General features: G+C 33.2%; 1 protein-coding gene across 1 annotated transcript in view; it reads right to left on the bottom strand.

The window, feature by feature from the left end:
- Positions 1 to 19,227, bottom strand: part of LOC123552657 (E3 ubiquitin-protein ligase rnf213-alpha-like) — a 129,432-nt gene that overhangs the window by 91,905 nt on the left and 18,300 nt on the right. Inside the window, exons 8-20 of the mRNA XM_053540042.1 lie at positions 15,736 to 15,992; positions 14,250 to 14,480; positions 12,066 to 12,276; positions 11,761 to 11,828; positions 9,106 to 9,379; positions 7,319 to 7,423; positions 5,355 to 5,462; positions 4,829 to 5,024; positions 3,120 to 3,434; positions 2,285 to 2,582; positions 1,778 to 2,051; positions 1,315 to 1,471; positions 807 to 1,027 (exon numbers count right to left, since the gene is read on the bottom strand). Coding sequence (XP_053396017.1) covers positions 807 to 1,027; positions 1,315 to 1,471; positions 1,778 to 2,051; positions 2,285 to 2,582; positions 3,120 to 3,434; positions 4,829 to 5,024; positions 5,355 to 5,462; positions 7,319 to 7,423; positions 9,106 to 9,379; positions 11,761 to 11,828; positions 12,066 to 12,276; positions 14,250 to 14,480; positions 15,736 to 15,992 — 2,715 coding nt within the window. The remainder of the gene's footprint in view (positions 1 to 806; positions 1,028 to 1,314; positions 1,472 to 1,777; positions 2,052 to 2,284; positions 2,583 to 3,119; positions 3,435 to 4,828; positions 5,025 to 5,354; positions 5,463 to 7,318; positions 7,424 to 9,105; positions 9,380 to 11,760; positions 11,829 to 12,065; positions 12,277 to 14,249; positions 14,481 to 15,735; positions 15,993 to 19,227) is intronic.

Here is a 19,227-nt window from a genome sequence, read left to right on the forward strand (position 1 = left end):
CCGACCTTGCAAAATCCACAAGAGCCGAATACAAAATCCCAGCTCTACCTACTGTTATAATGACCTTTTTGCTTATTGTTTGTTACTGAACGAAATCTTCAATGTTTATCGATACTGAGATGGAACTAAGTAAAGTTTTTATGTGTGCTATTTATAGAACTGTGTCAGGTCATGCATATTACAATAAGGAAGGTACAATACGGAATTTAAAAGGTACAATACAGATATTTTTCTGCCTGTTCATTTTTAATTGTGAAATACAAGCCGAATGTTTACAGAATTTATATAGGTATATAATAAAAAGGAATATGATGCACCCTAACTTTTATTAATAGAAATCTTTACTAACGGGTAAATGCTTTGTGTGGAAGGACAGTTTTGAAATAAACATCAGACTGAATAATTTGACATTAGTATATCCACATTTAAAATGATTAATTCATTATACTTACGCGCAGTGATTATTAAAATTATAGACACAAGTCATGTATTTGACAACATTTGGCGTGTATTGCGGAGAAAATAAATCTTATTTCGGACCTTTATAGCGGCTTTAAGCACAAGCGGGAATAATTTTAAATTGATCATTGAATGATCATTAAGAATTAACTACAATTTCACTGTAAGCTATTGTTGCAAGTTCTTAAGTAGTAATTTGTTCTTCCATAAAGTCCATAAATATAATATATTCTATATATAGGTCCACAGATATAGCTACTACATATCATTGGAGGTAATATTATTAGTGCAAACTTGCAACTTGTTTGTATTTGTATCAAAGAAAACATTCTGAATGTAGGACTTACTAATTGTTTTGGAAGTTTTGGATTTGCTTTCAATTCCCGCCATACCAATTTGCATAGGTCTAGTAGCTCCTTGAAGCCACAATCCTCTCTTAGGTCAAATATGAGTGGTGCATATCCTGTCACTGCTGAGTGTAATGCCTGTACCTTGCCTATATTGTATGGATCATCTCCAATAGACATTGATGCTAAGTCAACAAATACCTGCAGTTCTTTTAGTCCCGCTACGTAAAAGAAACGCAATGTTATTCTATCAGGGAAAATCATAACATAGAGAAATGTTCGAGCATTTCTATTTGACACAATTCCTGCGTAAATGTATTACATCTTAATCCAGTAACATGAGAAATATTATCTAGACTGCAATGTTATCACACTGACTATAACAGGTAATAAGTTAACAAAAAACAGCCATGACAATCCCTTAAATGTTATTCAGTATGTTATTAACACTTCAACATATTTAATTTGTTTAAACTTTATAAAAAGATTGAATGTTTTATATGCTTACATGTATGCATTGATTCCTTGAGCCACTGTACCAACGGCTGACAGTTCAAAAATGTGTTTAAACAGGAAGCTCTGCTACGGCTAAAGTCCTTAAGGAATTCGCAAGCATCCATAAGCGAATCGTCAAACTGTTCCATTTCAATGTTTTCTCTGGCATCCTTGAATGCAGTTAAAAAGAACTGAATGTAATTTTGACTGAACTAGCCCATATTGTAACGAAAATTAAGTCATAATGTTCTTGTTTACACTTTGCTTATCAGTGGCAAATTGTACTCAATGATATAAGTCATGGTATAAAACAATATTTTTCATATCTGAAATACTAGTTTAAAGTTAGCATGTGATATTTATGTTAATGTTAGTCTTTAACAAATGTCCACATGCATACAAATAAATTTGTAAACTAATGCTTCGAAAGCAGGAAAACATTTGAAATTAGTGATATAAACGTTTGACATATTTACATCGGCTATAAGTTCTATTTGTTCAAAATCACCCTCGAGGTTACACTCGCTTTTCAGACGTAACAATGACTCTGCTCCACTCTTGCACGTCTCCAGATATCTGTATTTTTTCAATTGCTCAACACGTGTTTCAATTATATCTTGCTTTATTTGTAATATTCTTAGTTCATTTTCAATCTGTTCATAGTCTTCTTCACAATTACTGCCTAAAAGGTCTTCAAACTGACAGAAAAGTATCTTTCCGCTTTCAATTTCGCGTAAAACCTTTTCCAACCTGAAAAAAAAACATTGTCAACATTGTTTTTCTCCTGAAAGTTTGAAATAATTGGCAAGCTTTGTGCAGGAAATGATATAGATATAGTTATAAATACAAATACAGTAACTTATGAACCATATACGCAAAAGATAATATCTGTGTTAATTCATCTAGTTTCTTTTTCACATAAAACTGCAATGAGATTATTAAGTATTAATTTTATCCGTAGATGATGAAGAAAATAAATTCACCTTTTATACACTGGCGTCCACACTTTGAGAATATCATCAAGAGACGTACAGTCTTTATCACATTTTTCGCATTGAGTCTTCCACATTTTAAAGAATACAGAACTTTTTCTACACAAATGCATCTTCTGTAAAATGGCATCTATGCTTGCAGGTAACCTAAATACAATGAGCTCTGGCAGAAAGTCGTCGTCAATGTTTTCAACGCAATCAATTTTAACTGGTTGGCAGAATTCATTCAGGGTATGATTCTCAATCGTTGCTTGCTTAATCAGCACTTCGTCAAAAGTCGACATTTCAACTGCAAAAAATTCAAGTATTATCACAATCAACAATGTATTTTATAAATAATCTGACGATGGTTGGAAATTTTACTTTTTATTTGGCTGATACATAGCTAGGCAACCTATTAGTATCATTAACCTAGTAGCACAGAAGACATTTGCAAAATATTATGATATCAATACTTTTACTTCTCACCAGTGCTCCCGGCTTTTAAGAGTTACTCCAAGTCACTTAATATGCAATATATGCTTAGCATAATAGGTATTGAACCACTATGAATATGACTCCATACAATATGATACTTCGTGAGATATGCGCTGCGTCCGTAAAAAATCTGTCGTACATAGACTCACTCACGTAATATTTTCTTGTCTTTTGGGATCATGAAGTCCGTTCAAATATCATGTAGAACTGCGATCTATGCTATAAATAGTTATTAAGATATCTATATATATTGACTTTACTGACACAACATAGAGCTTTTCTTTTGCTTCTCACAGCCCGATGCTTAAATATTTGTGACGACACGAACAAGAACAGGTTAACTACATACCTCGGGTAAGCGGTGTACATAAGAAAGCCAAAGAAGCAATCAATTCAGCTCTGGATAGAAACATATCTAGTTCCTTCTTTCGAATTTTTATTCCTGTAAGTATCATTTCTTTTGTGATTTCGTTTCGCTCGTCATCCATTTTCACGAGTGATGCTATGTCAGCAAATGTTTCAGCATATTCATGCATAATCTGCAAATCTCCAATCGTCAAGGAACCCTTAAGGAGGCTTTCAACTAGTGATTGAACTATTGCTATTGTAACCATCAAATTTCCTTCGCATTCGGTGTCGAGTAGATGCGATTGTTTTTGTAAGACTGAAAAAAAAAACAAACACAAAGAAACAAGAGGATCTTGATGACTCTTTATCATAGATGTCATAATCTATAAAGGGACACATCAAGGAAACAAGACCTGCAGATTCGCAGAAAAAAATAGGTTTTCCGCAAAGCCTTACATGAAATTTAGCCATGTCCCTGGCTGGAATATTTTTTACAATTTTTTATTGCTTCGCGATCCTATAAGAGGCATACAGTCCCCATCGCATTTTTCGCATTGAATCTTCCACATTTTTAGAAATACGGAACTTTTTCTACACAAATGCATCTTCTGTAAAATTGCATCTATCCTTGCAGGTAACCTGAAAACAATTAGCTCTGGTAGAAAGTCGTCGTCGATGTTTTTTAATGCAATCAATTTTAACTGGCTGGTGGAATTCATTCAGGGTATGATTCTCCATCATTGCAAATATTACTGTGAAACAACTTAGACTGGAGGTACATTAGAAACTGCCGATTAAGATTTTTCTATAATTGTAGATTTAGTGGTTATGTTTTTTTTTCTTGAAAGAAATAAAATAAATTGACAAATCTTGGTAGACGGTCAACGAATAAATATTTCTTATAAATTTTCATGCTAAATGGGGATATTTTTTTAAGAAGCCTGTACTAGTTCTTCCGAGGAAAAACGGCTTCGCGTGTATCGGTGCTGTACATCAGGCACGTTAAAGAACCAGACCGTCTGTTCGCAAAGAGCTAGGCTAAGTTAGCCGGACATATATAAGATTTTTTTAAATTTTTGGCTAGTAATGATTCAAATACTCTTAATAGAAGGTCACTCAAGAATCATTTGCGTCAAACTAGTTTAGTAGTTTAGAACTGGGAAAGTATTTTCTTACTAGAATATCTTTTACAAGGAAATATAAGCACCTTTCACAATTCGGATTTATTTGAACGATCTTGGTAAATGATCGCTAAAGAAACAATTGGAGGGTGCGGTTGTAGAACAGGAGCGGCGGTCTATCGATTAAGGTGTCTGTCTTTCAACCTGGGACCCGTACGTCATTACTTGGGTCACTGCCACACCTCATGTGATACCAGTACCAGTACTGGTTTTTCGAGAAAGCAGACTCGAGATTTGTTCAAATAATTTTGAAACTTTGATCACAACCAAGCTTAAACAATTTAGTATAACTAATAAATATTTATTTTAGGGACAGGACAGCGGTAAGCTTATCTAGTTTCCTGTCTGTATCTATGTTATGGAAAGAATATGATTAAAATATGTTTAAACCAAACATCTGTAAAAAAATCATTTCAAAATCAGGTCAGCAGTTCCTGACAAGAAGACTTGGAATGGCAATCCATGTACCAGCCTAAAATCCCAAAGGGGTTTTACACGTCTTAATTAAAAACACTATGATGATATTTACCCAATATTTTCATAAATCGGAGGAATGGTGACCACTCAAGTATTTGCTTCAAAAAGTTTCTATCATTGACATCAGATACATTTTGCATTATCTTTGACCATTCAGCATGAAACATTGTAGAGAGAAGTGTTCCATATCTCCCCCTCTGGTTTTGATCAAAATGTCCAACATCTATATTGTACGCACCGTCTATTGCCTGCAGCATAAAGTTCAATTGCAGGTACAACAAAATACAACATCCTTTAATCTCAATTTTTATCTTGTAACATAGTCCTACGACAGTAATAAATTTAATTAGCTTTTGATGAGATGTTTTGTAAGAAATAGAAATTATATGTACCTTTATTTTATCAAGAAATAAATATGACTTATATTTCTTACGTAATTAACATATAAATGTAGTGACATTATTAGGATATGACTCACGAACCATTAAAAAGCAAGAAGAGAAATAATGTAACACTGTTTGTGTCATCTGAAGGCTTGAAATCATAACTATTATAATATCTATTATAGTAAATGACACCTTAACTGCTGTTTCGTGAAGGCAGTTTTGCATAAATGGGTTGTAACTATCAACTGTCTTGCAATATAGCTTTACGACCTTTTCCGTGTTGTCTCTCCGGCAGTGAATCTTAAAATAAGGAATATAAATGTAAATAATCATGTTAAAACTAGTGTGTAGGTGTTTGCACCTTTACACTCGTACGCAATTTCACATGTTTACCAAATTGATGTGAATAAACAAAAATATTTCCACGTTTGCTAACTCAATGACTTTATCTGCCATGTTGTCAAAACAACATTGTTCATACCAGTAGGATACCTTTTGTACATTCTATGAAAGTTTAAAAAAAAGATAAAATATCGTCTAAAATGTAACGCCGGGAATAATAAAGGGACGTTCGACAGACAGACAGTAACGAACGGACTAATGTTGTTTGAGCACTTCATGTTCAAATGCTTAAAATCGAAGAAATGCCATTTCTTTTTAAATGTAGAACTTCTATCGTGATTCCAAAACATTGTCAAAAGAAGGACAACTAAATATTAACGGAATAAAAACGGAATATTTCAGTCTTTTCCAATATTTCAATGTTTAAAACTTAATTTATATCAATTCTTTAGCAGAATGTCTAATACCAAAGTAATTGAAATATAGCCTTGCACATGTCATTTTCTGATATGGAAATGAAAAAGAAATAATATGAAACATACCATATTTAAAAGAATTTCTTTTCTACAATGTGACGGGGAAATTAAAGTAACCACATGTTTTATGTGTACAATATATAAATATCATATGGCAGCGTGTGTGACATTGATATTGTCAACCCGAGAGCAGAATGACACCCGAGGCGAAAGCCGTGTAGTGCCATTCTGTTTCGAGAGTTGACAATATCAATGTCACACACGCTGCAATATGATATTTATTTTATTATACCGAACAAAATTAAGTAGATCTACATACAAAAGTAAGAATTTTTTTTAATTCATTTAATTCAACTGTTTTATCTTTTCCTCTGAATCGTCTGTTTACACATTGAACAGTGACGTCATTACTATATGTGTACAAGGGAGGCAATCATTTCATGATTTGGCTGAAAACATTGCAGTTATTTGCCCATATATGACATTCAAAATATCAGCGCGGGCAGATGACCTGTCAGTCACTTTCGCTCGGTCACGTGTCATAAAGGTTGAAAATGATTTTGATAGTCATAATATTTCTTTTATGGGTAAGGGGGTTTTATAATTGTAGACAAAAGTGAGGAATAATAATAAATAATATGAATAAACTTTAGATCTTCAGTCAAATAAATCTATGGTGAAAATACATTAATCAACATGATCAAAAGATGATGACAAGTTTGAACACTCAAAAACGCCTAAAATATTTTAGGTCATGTCCGTCTTTAATGGCAGTTATTCATATGATAGTTTCCAAGAGACCCATTATTCTGGTACACCGAAAGTGGCAAAATACAACTGAAACTGCTCAACAGACAGGTTATATCATGTACATTTGACTCTGCGTTTAATAATCAGATAAATACCAACTTTAACCAACATCTGAGTGACCTTTTTGTTCTGTAATATATACCTTTGTAATAATATTCATGTGTAATACAAAACATCATTCGTAATCCCTCGGCGATTATAGATGCGGAAACCTGACATGCGAATAACAGAACATGGCAGCGCACATGGTATGTAGTATTATTTGTTCTTTAATATATACCTTTGTAATAATATTCATGTGTAATACAAAACATCATTCGTAATCCCTCGGCGATTATAGATGCCGAAACCTGACATGCGAATAACAGAACATGGCAGCGCACATGGTATGTAGTATTGTGTTCGTTCGCACTTCCCCACTACTTGCCCTATTGGTCTGTTCAGTCAAGTGAGTCTGTTTCATTTCATTTTAGGCCTTCCCAATAAATATGCCCAAATAGTGTTATATGTAACTGTAAAGATACTCACAAAGGATGTTAACTTTCCAGCCAAGTCATCAGACAGTGAAATATTCCATAACTCTTCGAGTTCTTGTAGAATCATGTCACCTGGCACCATGCATTCGTTCCATACCTAAATAAGCCCGAGTTATATACATTTTGGGTCCATTTTGACATTTACTTTTCAGAACGTTGTTGGGACACTTACCGCCTACCAATATCTAATCTGTTTTTGTTTCATAAAAACTAACTCGATGAAGAGGAATGAATGATGAAAATAAATGTCCCTAGAAATTATTTTACTAAAGTTCAAAAGGAATGGGGAACTATTGATATTTGAATGTAACAGAAATGGGGTCTCCCACGGAACATTTGGGTTGTTTATTGAAGGCAAGACCTAAGAAATACATGTTTACACTTGTTAATTTAAGAATAGCATACACACATAGATAGAGAGAACCAATATCCAAAAGAAGTATGTGATTCATATCAAGAGATAAGTGTATCCTACCGTCTCCGAGGAGATAATGACCATCATTTGTAAATTGTTGAATTTCTACCATAAATGGTGCTTCCAGCTGTGTTTCTGAGGAACTTATTAGGAGAAAATTTATCTTACAGACACCACAATAATCTAAATCACACTCTTGTTTATCGCACTCAAATGAGTTAATAACTCATCCCTTAATGTACGTTTGCAAACAAGACCGTTTACCCTCACAAAAGTATTTTTGTTACAATTCAAATATATATCATATTGATAATATTAGTGATAAACATTCAATATCAATGCTAATGTGTATGTATATTGGAAAATGTTTTAAAGGACCTTATAATTTTATTCTGGTACATTAATATGCAACAAACTGATACTGAATAGGTTTGTGCTTTTATTCATAACGATCGTAATTGCCTGCACAGATAACAACATGTTGTAATTTTTCAACAAGAATATATTTAGTTAAATGGTACATTATTTGCCATATTTTGATGACTCAGCATTCAATTTCGGCATTAATTTTGTTAGAAAGAAATATTAAAAGAAACATTTTTTCTAAATGGCGGAAATCCAGAAAATCACGCTCGTACATTCTTAAGATCGAGGTTTGTTACCCACATTACCAACCAAACTGATAACAGTATAAATTTGTACGTGACATCAAGGAGTTCAAGCACAACTGTTGAAACCGGATTTATTATAATGTTACACACTACAATGTCTTATCAAGATGCTTACAAGACCAATGCATAGAAAGAAAGGAGAGAAGTTTTTGGCAGATTTTAAAAACGTAAAGTAAAATCTGACCGCTGGAAGATGACTCGTGACCTAATTAAAAGTTTACTGTTATTCTTATCTTCCAGTTGTATTTTCTTAAAAATTTTTTTTCTGTATTGTAACTTACAACTCATAGATTAGATAAAAGAAATGACTGTTTGCGTTTTCTCCATTCGCATCACGTAAGAAGTCCTATTGTCAATAAATTGACACGTTTTTGGGTCATTCATAACGTCGCAAATAGACAAAACAGATCCCTTTTCACATAAATATATTAAAAATTTATCTTGGTATATTGGTAATACTTCTAAAACATTTCAACCATGACATGTCCTTAACGATAAGAAAAGTTATTCGAAATATTTTACTTCAGTTAGGCCTTCTCTTATATATTATGTTATTTATTTGCTGTCGAATAAATTTCATAAATTATGTCGACAAAATGACATGCCACTAAGATGACCATTTTATGTAATTATATTCGTATAATACTAGCCAGCTATTATAGACACAATAATAACAATAATGATGATACTTACCATTATACTTTCTCTCAAGCTTGTATACCAATGACTATAATTGTCATTTAACCACATTCTTGTTTTCTGATAAACAGTTTCAAAATCTTTCATGACTTTCTGTCGTGAATATTGATCCATCGGTCGATGTTCCTTTAAGCGGACATAATTAGAGGTACATATCAGAAATACGCGGATACTGTTACTGGCGGTGTCATTCCTTTTTATTCGAAGTGCCTGTAGAACTAGATCTAACGAAATCTTCGTTGGAAGAAACCAGGACTGGACGAGTTCCCTATAAACATAAACTGCAGCATATACACACAAGAAATATCCTAATTTTCGACGAATATTAAAATTGAATGTATTTGTTTCATGTCTACATTTATTTCAGCAACAGTAAAAACATGTTTCCTTTCAGCTGTATTTCCAAAACTCGAAGGAAAGTGTTACAAATGTTATTTTCACCATATTTCTGATATACATTGTAATTCTTTAGTTTCGTGACATAAATTTTAAGGGACTTCAGAAGCAAAAGTGATATAATTGACCATCAGTTTACAAAATGATAATATTTACCACGGCTTAAATCTCCAATAGCGATGGTGTTGTTATGAGGATTAAAAATTGGCGTTTTGTATATAACACCAGACAGGACTTCAAAATTATTTTCATTATATTAAAGATGCAGCATGTTCATCTTCCACTAAACTATTTTATCATTAGATATTTTCAATGATTAAAATCTAGAACATCCAGGCCCAATAGATTTCTCTCGGTCAAATATGTAAACTAACTGTGTATTTAGCTCCACAATTACAAATGTGTTTTCACTTTTTCGCATTTAATAAAAAAGCATATTATGACAGTGTTTTGAACCTAACACTCAGTATCTTCATACATACACATGGATGCACTAAATTTTATTGTTTTATTTATCAGCTAATCAGAATTTTAGGATGTCAAGTCGAAATAATCAAAGACCACGAAAGAAACTTAGTGTATACCAATATCAAAGCTCTACATCTCACAATTTACATCTTAAATATGAGACAATAGCAATATGTATGTTTATTTAAATAATACTATTGATTTGACAGCTTTGAAATTAGGTCATCAGCTGAACCTTTGACAGTGGGGTTATCAAGTATACTTGCACTTGTGCAGTACCCGTTATACTCTTGAACACGGAATAATAAAATTATAAAATTTAGAAATGTTTACCGTGAGAGATTTACTTCACTGGAAATAACAGGAAGCTCAATTCTCATATTCTCAATGTTATAAATTTAAAATTAAAAGCCGTTTTGAATTGGTATTTAAATGTAAAAGAAATATTAAACTCTTACTGAATAATTTAATATTTTCAAATATAGATATTTGACAGCATGAGATGACGATGTGCATTTTTCATTTAGATCAAACTATTTTTCTAAATTTTTAAATGTAGGATTTTAGAATAGCATATAGCGTTCGATTGGGGAATGTGAAACTGTCGCAATTCGAGGTGAGATTAACTCAATATTCACAAAAGCAAACAATTTGTTTTCTGCTTATTTACGGTAAAATACGCATTTTGCAAAAACGAAACAGGTATGCTATATGAACCACGGTCATGAACCGGAAAATGTACTAACCCGCTTCAATCACGCATTTCTCACTTAAAACGCGCAGTTCGGTAAATGGGTATTATGCAAAGTGAACAAGAGGCAATTAATTTCCTGTCGTGCACCAACCATATTGTCTCAATATTTCGTATCGGAGAGAAACTCCACATATTTTATGCTTTTGTCCAAAACATCCTTAATGTAGTTCCCGGCTATATAACAAAATTATTCTGATTGGCTATTACGGGAATGTTTGTCAGTCGTTGTTTTGCAACAGGTGTACGATAGAATGTGTACATGCAGCAAAAATTTGAAATGTGAATTAAATTAACAATAAAAATTTGTACCACTTTGTGATTTCTGAATTCAGTATCATTTCTTAGATGAATTTAATGCATCGTTTCTAGTTTAATCGTATAACTGTAAATACTTTACATTCAGTTTTTGCTTGTTTACATTTCGCCTAACATTTGCACACGACCGTGTTATCTAGACCGAAGTTCGATTATTAAGGAAGTTCATCCAAGATCTTTCTGTAACGCTGACGAAAGCATTGAATATGTGGAGTGTCTCTGTTATATGAAATATTGAGACGATGTGACTTGTTCACGATGCAAGATAAATTTCCACTTGTTCAATTTGCATTGTATCCATTTACTGAAAAACGCATTTTAGGTGAGAAATGGGTAAGTAGGATTGAAATGGGTAAGTACATTTTCCCGTTTATGACCATAGTAGTTATAGTATACCTACGGGTAGGGTATAACATGAACAAGTGCTTTTTTCTTTCTGGTCTGGTGACAGTGATAAGAACATTACGCTTCTACAATGTACGCAATAAATTAGAAAAATACAGACAATGTACAAGAACTGAGGCAAAGATACATAAGACACAATGTCACTGATATGGAGTATATCTCACTGATGATCCTCCCTATTTAACCGAAAACCATATTAAGAATAATTTCTATCGTAGGCCTACATTAAAACAAACAAATATTCTCTAAATTTTAGTGAAACAAACATATGGTACTAAGACACACATTCAGTTTTTGTACTATATTATTACCTATTTGAGCTACCATTATCTCCCTGAGTAAGTTGTTCAACAAGAGTCTGCATGCATTTTGAAATGACCTAAAACATAACAAGAAAAGCAACAATTACAGGATATGATATTTACGAAATATATTATTTAACATCGTGGAAACACAATATAAAATGAAGTATTATTTAACTTAATGCTTAATATCCTATTTTTGGAAATTATAAGCTTTCAATCATTTTAGGAACTAACTTTACTGTTTTATTATCACATTAAATCCATACCAATCACTTATGTTTAGATAACAACAAATTTGTAATGATATTTACATCTCCTTCACCGTCGCCTCCTAACCAGCCGGAAGATCCTTTTGTTTTCAAGAAGTAAACAAGTGTTGCACAGCATATTTCTACTGGAATCATCCCTGTAGAAATGGCATCAAAGACCTCTGACACATTGAGACATGCCATAATTGTTCTTGGTAGCAGGAAGTCAACAACAAACAACGGTTGGAGTGTTTGTATAACCTCAAGAAGAGGTCTGTAAACAGAAGGTTGAAGCCGACACATATTCAACAAAAATACTACAAACCTCAAGTAATAATTGGAGAAATTTAAATTGGTTCAAATATAATGGTATATCAGACTGGCAAGCTAATTCATGTAGGGGCGCAACCAGTGGCATGCCATTGTTAAGATATCAAACATTTAAGGAAGAAGGGGACTGCAGTGAATAAGCGGAAAATAAGAAATTAAACTAGATGGCTGTGTTTTTAAAAAACAAAACCAAAAACAACATATGCCCTTTAATGTATCTAGTCTTGCTTAGGCATGTTTTGATAAGGAAATAGAACATTGTTATTAATGATGATATATTGATGTTATATATAAAAATCAAAGGGTCGTAAATCAGCGAAATATTCAGCAGCAAACCCCATAATATGTGTAACAAACCTTATTACTTATCATTCATATGAAGTATCATTTAAATCCCTCTAACAGTATTAAAGAAGTAATCGGGACAAATTTTATGAAAAAAATCACTTTTTACCTTCACAAAATCCGAGCGGGACGTGCCAACAATATGCTCTTATAGGCTTTATATCAATCACTCCTGTGAAGTTTCATTGAAATCTGGATACATGCAATGAAACGCGGACAAGAACCTCTACATAGACTTTATATATATATAAATCAAAGGGCTATAACTCAGTATTAAACCACTGAAATGTAAAACCCACCATATGTGACCAACAAGCAGATCACATCCCACCAATGGTAGAGTAAAAGTAGTCCGGTTAGAATTATTAAATAACGACCTTTATGGCGTCTTTACTCCGCAAAACATCCGACCAGGACGTGCCTAAAACTATGCACAAATATATTTAATATTCACCATTCTTGTGAAGTTTCAACGAAATCCGGCCCAGGTTTTGACAAGAAGTGTGGGACAGAAAATCTGCATAGACTTTATGTATATAAATCTTCATCAATTTCATGCATTTTTGTGGCATTGGGTAGCTTTTAAATTTAATGATATTGATGGATGAATGTACATGTATGCAAAATGAATTACACTGATTTATTCTCCTGGTAAAATAATTTCAAATCGAGTTTGTTTTTGAAGTGTGTCTGTCGTTAAAATTGTGCTACTGTTACTCTTATTGTTGTAGATACTGTGTTTTAGCATTTATGTAGAAGGCCATATTGGAAATAAATTGTATGTATACTATGTACTCTTAATATGTCACCTTCTTAAAATAAAGTCATTATTATTATTATCATTATTATTTATTGTTATTATTATATAAGTCAAAGGGCCATAACTATTACAGCGGTAAAACACGTATTATATGCATTATATGGGTTAGTACTGGCCATAAAGCGACCATGCCTTTACAAAAAACAATGCGAGCGGGATAGGTTTTATGCCTTAGAAGATTCATTGAAACAATGGGTTTCTGGGAATAAGCGCGGGTAAGCAAAATGCAGTCATACAGACGGATGAAAGAACAGCCAGACAATACGGCGAAGGCTTAAACATATATCTATCATGAAGTAGGCAGATATTATTCAAATGAGAGTGTTATAGGCTTTTTAATCTTTTTGAATATTAGATTATTAGACAGTTTTTGCTTAGTCCAACAGTAAATTGAAACTAACATTAAAGGCGCGTAAATCATTTGATCTTAAAAAAGATAAATATTTCTCGATGCCGCAGAAAATACTTGGGAAAACAACGTTCAATATACCCTTCGTACGGCAAATTACACGCTGATAGAATCAACCGAGATTTTTTTTCTACAAAATTCCAATTTAATGTTGCTACTGCACTTAGCATTGTCATCGAATGATATGCTTTTGAATCAGTATTTCAATTGTATCTAACGCTAATCAGAGAGCGCCAACAATAACGTAAATATGCTGCGGTGCTTATATATTACTCATAAACGTTTAAAAAAACCATACTTCAGTCAACAGACTGAGGAAAAGAAAAGTCCGTTACAAACTTACATTTCCCATCTTTTGTGTTGATGCGCCTTAAAGTTTGCAATAGTATCTTGCACCCTATTCATGGTGCCCCACCACTTCGGCAAAGTGTCATCGTGTCTAGTGTTTTCATTCAATTGGTTGCAAGCTCCAGATAAAAAATGTATCAAAGGCATTGTATACAGCCAGGAGGGATCTTTTGACTGCTCTGTGGTCAATTTCCCCAGGGTTACCAACGCTTCTTTAAAGAACTCTCTGGAAAATCAGTAATGGTTTTTTAACATACGTGTACACTTCGATGATGTATACACAATCGTCTTTTATTAATCAGCATATATTATTTTGATGCAACATTTTTTATTACACAAGGTAACACAACTTTAACAGATCTGCATTCATGCATAAAGGTGAAAGGTTACTTTTATTGCTTCTGTTATGTTGCTGTGATAAAATGCAATTTAAATTATTTTTCTTCAGTAAGTTAAGTAAGATTGTGATTGCACTGTACTCTTTATCTTAATACATCAAGATGGGCAAAATATTTCATAACTGACTACAATATACATGTTTCACAAAGGCTCATAAATATGACCTTTCATAGACTTACAATTGAAATAAATCTTAAATGTGTATCATTTGATTAATCCAGGTTTTCAAAACATCAAGATATACTACGACTATTCTGCCAAATAAAACGAAAGTGCCATTTGCTCAACATGTTTGCTAGACTTATTTGAAAAATATGGACCGCAAAGAAATTTTCATAAATGGAGTCTATGGGAACAATTTTTTCACACAGAAAAGAATACAATGAAGAGATTATTGACAATTCCCACTGTTGTAAATTTATAAACTACCTTTCAGTTGGTAAATACATTATACAGGTCATTGCGCTTTTTGTTAAGATATTTGCCTTTGAATAAAGAAATCCGAGAATTTTATGCCGATTATATGATCATTTTTGGATTGGTGTCTGTATTTTTGTTTTTATATTTAATCTTTATAAAGACAGAAACGTTGTAGGTTTTATAAAGTATCTAGCTGTGATATTCCGTATACCCGATCCGGATTTCATTTATTTTTCACGGATAAATGACGTTACGCCATCAATTATTCTTTAAACATGCAGAACTGCCTTAAATGTTACATTCAGATAGGTTTATCGGTTAATGAATGATTTTATTGAAAAAGGGAGGATGGTAATTCATTATTCTAATACAGATATATACTTTAAATACTCCTGAATATCAATATTCTTTATTTGTTTAGCCGTTATTATGTCATCCGGAATGCTACAATAACAGAAAAAAATTGCATGCCAGTTTAATTGTTAGAATGGCCTTACAAGTATTTGATATATCGAAACGAAAACATTTGATAAACTATTCATTTCTATAGACAGTACTATTATCAATTGTTTTCATAAATCTAATAAACTACAGAAATAAATAAATTATATCTACTTACCGATATTCTGTTTTAACTATTACTGATACCAAGTTATACTCACATTTTTGTGGGAAATGTTTGTTTTATAAACTCAAACTCTTTGCATGTCTTTTTGTCTGAGCTGTTTGCTATAAGGAATGATTTACACAGTTGCTGAGAAGTACTCATGGATATGTCTGACTTCATCTCCTTCCAAATGGTCAATAATGTCAGCTGTACTATCAATCGCCGTTTCCATTGCTTGTCCGTTTCTTGTGTTTGACGTTCAGGCAGTCTTGTATAGACATTTAGTACTGGTTCAAATAAATATTTGCCAAGCTGAAATAAAACATGATCTTTGAGCATTTTATAAGTTTCCATGGAACACTTACATAACGTTTGTGCTTCTATAGCAATGACCAACATGTTAAACAAGATTCTTTGCGTTCTAAATGTAAAGGTAAATACTAAACTGTGTACCTTAATGTTCTATCGTTTTGTTTTGTATATTTTGTGCTTGTTTTAATTTATTACCTTTTTAATGTATTTACATTATAAAATGCTATAGTAAGGTTCCAATCTGGAAAACTGCGTAATACTACTTGGAACGTGACAATTAATATCGGATCGTTGCCCTAGATGTTGTAATGAAATAAATGTAGAATTCTTTAGGTCTGCAAGACTTAAACAGAAAATGAATTGGTTGAAAGTACCTAGAGAGTAAGAACATGCTTTATGTCTAACCATGCTAATGCCATTTACTAACTATCTGTTAGGCAGAAGGTCATGCATGATTACAAAATAATTTGTTTTAGTCTAATTGTTTTGTGGTCATAACATGCTATTTCATTCATACTGGAAAAGAGCTTGACCGTATCTAACGTTTATAATTTGATTTAGATAATAGTGAAAAAACAAAGCTAGACAGAAATTACAGTTGTTAACTCCTCCGTTGGATTAGGATATGTTTTTTTCAAGAACAGTTCAACCATGTACATTACTACACAAGCATTTATTGTGCGTATACTTCATGCCATGAATATACTACCACTTTAGATTCCCTACTGTTTGTTAACGCAGCGCCGGGTTATAGTGATGAGTACAGCCAGTCTACCCACCACTCTGACCCGTGACATTCCGTCTAAAGCATAGTTGTAAATACATGTACACTACTGACTAGTGCACAAATTAAACCAACTAGAGCAACTGCGGCTTAATATATTATGTTATTATTAAGTTATTAAGCATATATCTATTTCGTGAATTTTAACAAAAAACATTTGATACTTTTAGGTTTTTATTTATTTATTAATAACTCCCTTACATCTTTAAACGATGTTTCAGCAAATAACTTTTTATTTACACTACCGTAAGTTCTTTGACTTTTATGCCCCCGAAGATGGGCATATTAAAATTGCACTGTCAGTCCGTCCGTCCGACCGTAACTTTGTTAATTCTTGTCCGGGCTGTATCTCTGCCATCCATGATGGGATTTTGAAATAGCTTGGCATAAATATTTACCTTAATGAGACGACGTTTCATGCGTAAGACCCAGACCCCTAGCTACAAGGTCAAGGTCACACTTAGAAGTCAAACGTTAAAAGGGTCTGTTTCTTGTCCGATTCGTAACTTTGCCATTTATCAAGGGATTTTAAAATTACTCAGCATAAATGTTTATCATAAAGAGACGACGTGTCATGCGCAAGACCCAGACCCCTAGCTCCAAGGTCAATGTCACACTTAAAGTTCAAATGTTAACAGGGTCGGATTTGTGTCCGATCCATAACTCTGCCATCCATGAAGGGATTTAGAATTATCTTGGCATAAATTTTAATCTTAATCAGACAATGTGTCATGCGCAAGACCTAAATTCCTAGTTCCAAGGTCAAAGTCATACTTAGAAGTCAAAGGTTAATAGGATCTTTTTCGTGTCCGGTATATAACTCTGTCATCCATGAAGGGATTTTGAAACAACTTGGCATAAATGTTTACCATAATGAGACAATGTGTCACGCGCAAGACCAAGACCCCTAGCTCCAAGATCAAGGTCACACTTAGAAGTCAAATCAAAGATTAATAGGGTCTGTTTCATGTCCGGTTCGTAACTCTGCCATTCATCAAGGGATTTCGAAATTACTTGGCATAAATATTCCCCATAATGAGAAAACGTGTCATGCACAACAACCAGACCCCTAACTCTAAAGTCAAGGTCACATTTAGAGGTTAAAGGTTAACATGGTCTGTTTCTTGTCCGTTCTAACTCTTCCATCGATGGAGGGATTTTAAAATTACTTGGCATAAACGTTCCCTATATTGAGATGACGTGTCAGACGCAGACCAAGACCCCTAGCTTTAAGGTCAAGGTCATACTTAGAAGTCAAAGGTTAACATTGTATGTTTCTTGTCCGGTCAATAACTCTGCCATTCATCAGAGGGTTTTAAAATTACTCGTCACAATTCTTCCCTATAATGAGTTGGTGTGTCATGCTCAAGACCCAGACCCCTAGCTCCAAGGTCACGGTTACCTTCGGAGAACTTTTTTTATCTGGTCACAAAATGATTCATACCTAAACTATTCGGGCATATTTTGCGCAGACAACTGTAGCATTCTTGGGCACACTTCGGGGGCGTTTGTCACTAATAGTGACAGCTCTTGTTTGAGGTTCAATTTTAAATACTTAATATATTTTGAGAGTTATATTTATTTGTATTTTTGCCCTATAAAATGTCAAGGTCAGTAGTGGCTGTTTGTCAAGTTACCTTAAAGACGCACGACAAAATAACTGTAATCTTTTTGTATTTCCATGATGGTAATTATACATTTTTTGCATGGAGAAAATGAGAAATAACAAGTGTCTAGTTACAATTTGACAGTGACATATATAAGGCCAAGACAATGTATTTAATGTCTAAATATATTATTAAATTAATGTAGTAGTATACACGGTACTTCATGTATTAAGGTGAGATAAGACCACACTTTGTTTCTACAGTGCAAGATAGTTATTATTCTATGTTTATAAAAACTATACTGAGAAGAGAATGACCGAATATGTTTGCAGATGAAGTTGTGAAAACAGGGCCTAAATTGTCCACCTGTCATGTTGTGGAATAGCTGTATTATACAAGTATTACCAGAATTATTTGCACCAAGTTCATGTGGGTGGAAAAAGTAGGTCACTAGGTCGCGGTGGGTCTTTAACACTTATAGTAATTTCTTGAATACCGATGGTTAAAAATAAATACTATAGCCTATTTATTAACGGTTAATGCGAATAATGTTGCACACTGACAGCCACACGAGAACTACATGCAGATATAGACTTGTCATAGTACGCTACTGCGGGAAATATAAAGTGGTAGTATTGGACTGGGAATTCATGGCACGTGCAACAGTCATGACTTCCTACAGACAGCATATCAGTTTCCAAATTCGGATAAAGAAATAAAGAAATAATGCGATCAAACAGGTGTATACTTGGACCTCCTAAATAGGTAGTCTTTCCATTTTGCACTGAAAATACTTATTACTTTTCAAGATTCACAGTATCTACTATAAAATGACCTGTAAATA

This window comes from Mercenaria mercenaria, chromosome 4, assembly GCF_021730395.1.
Source record: "Mercenaria mercenaria strain notata chromosome 4, MADL_Memer_1, whole genome shotgun sequence".
In the NCBI taxonomy this organism is placed as follows: Eukaryota; Metazoa; Mollusca; class Bivalvia; order Venerida; family Veneridae; genus Mercenaria; species Mercenaria mercenaria.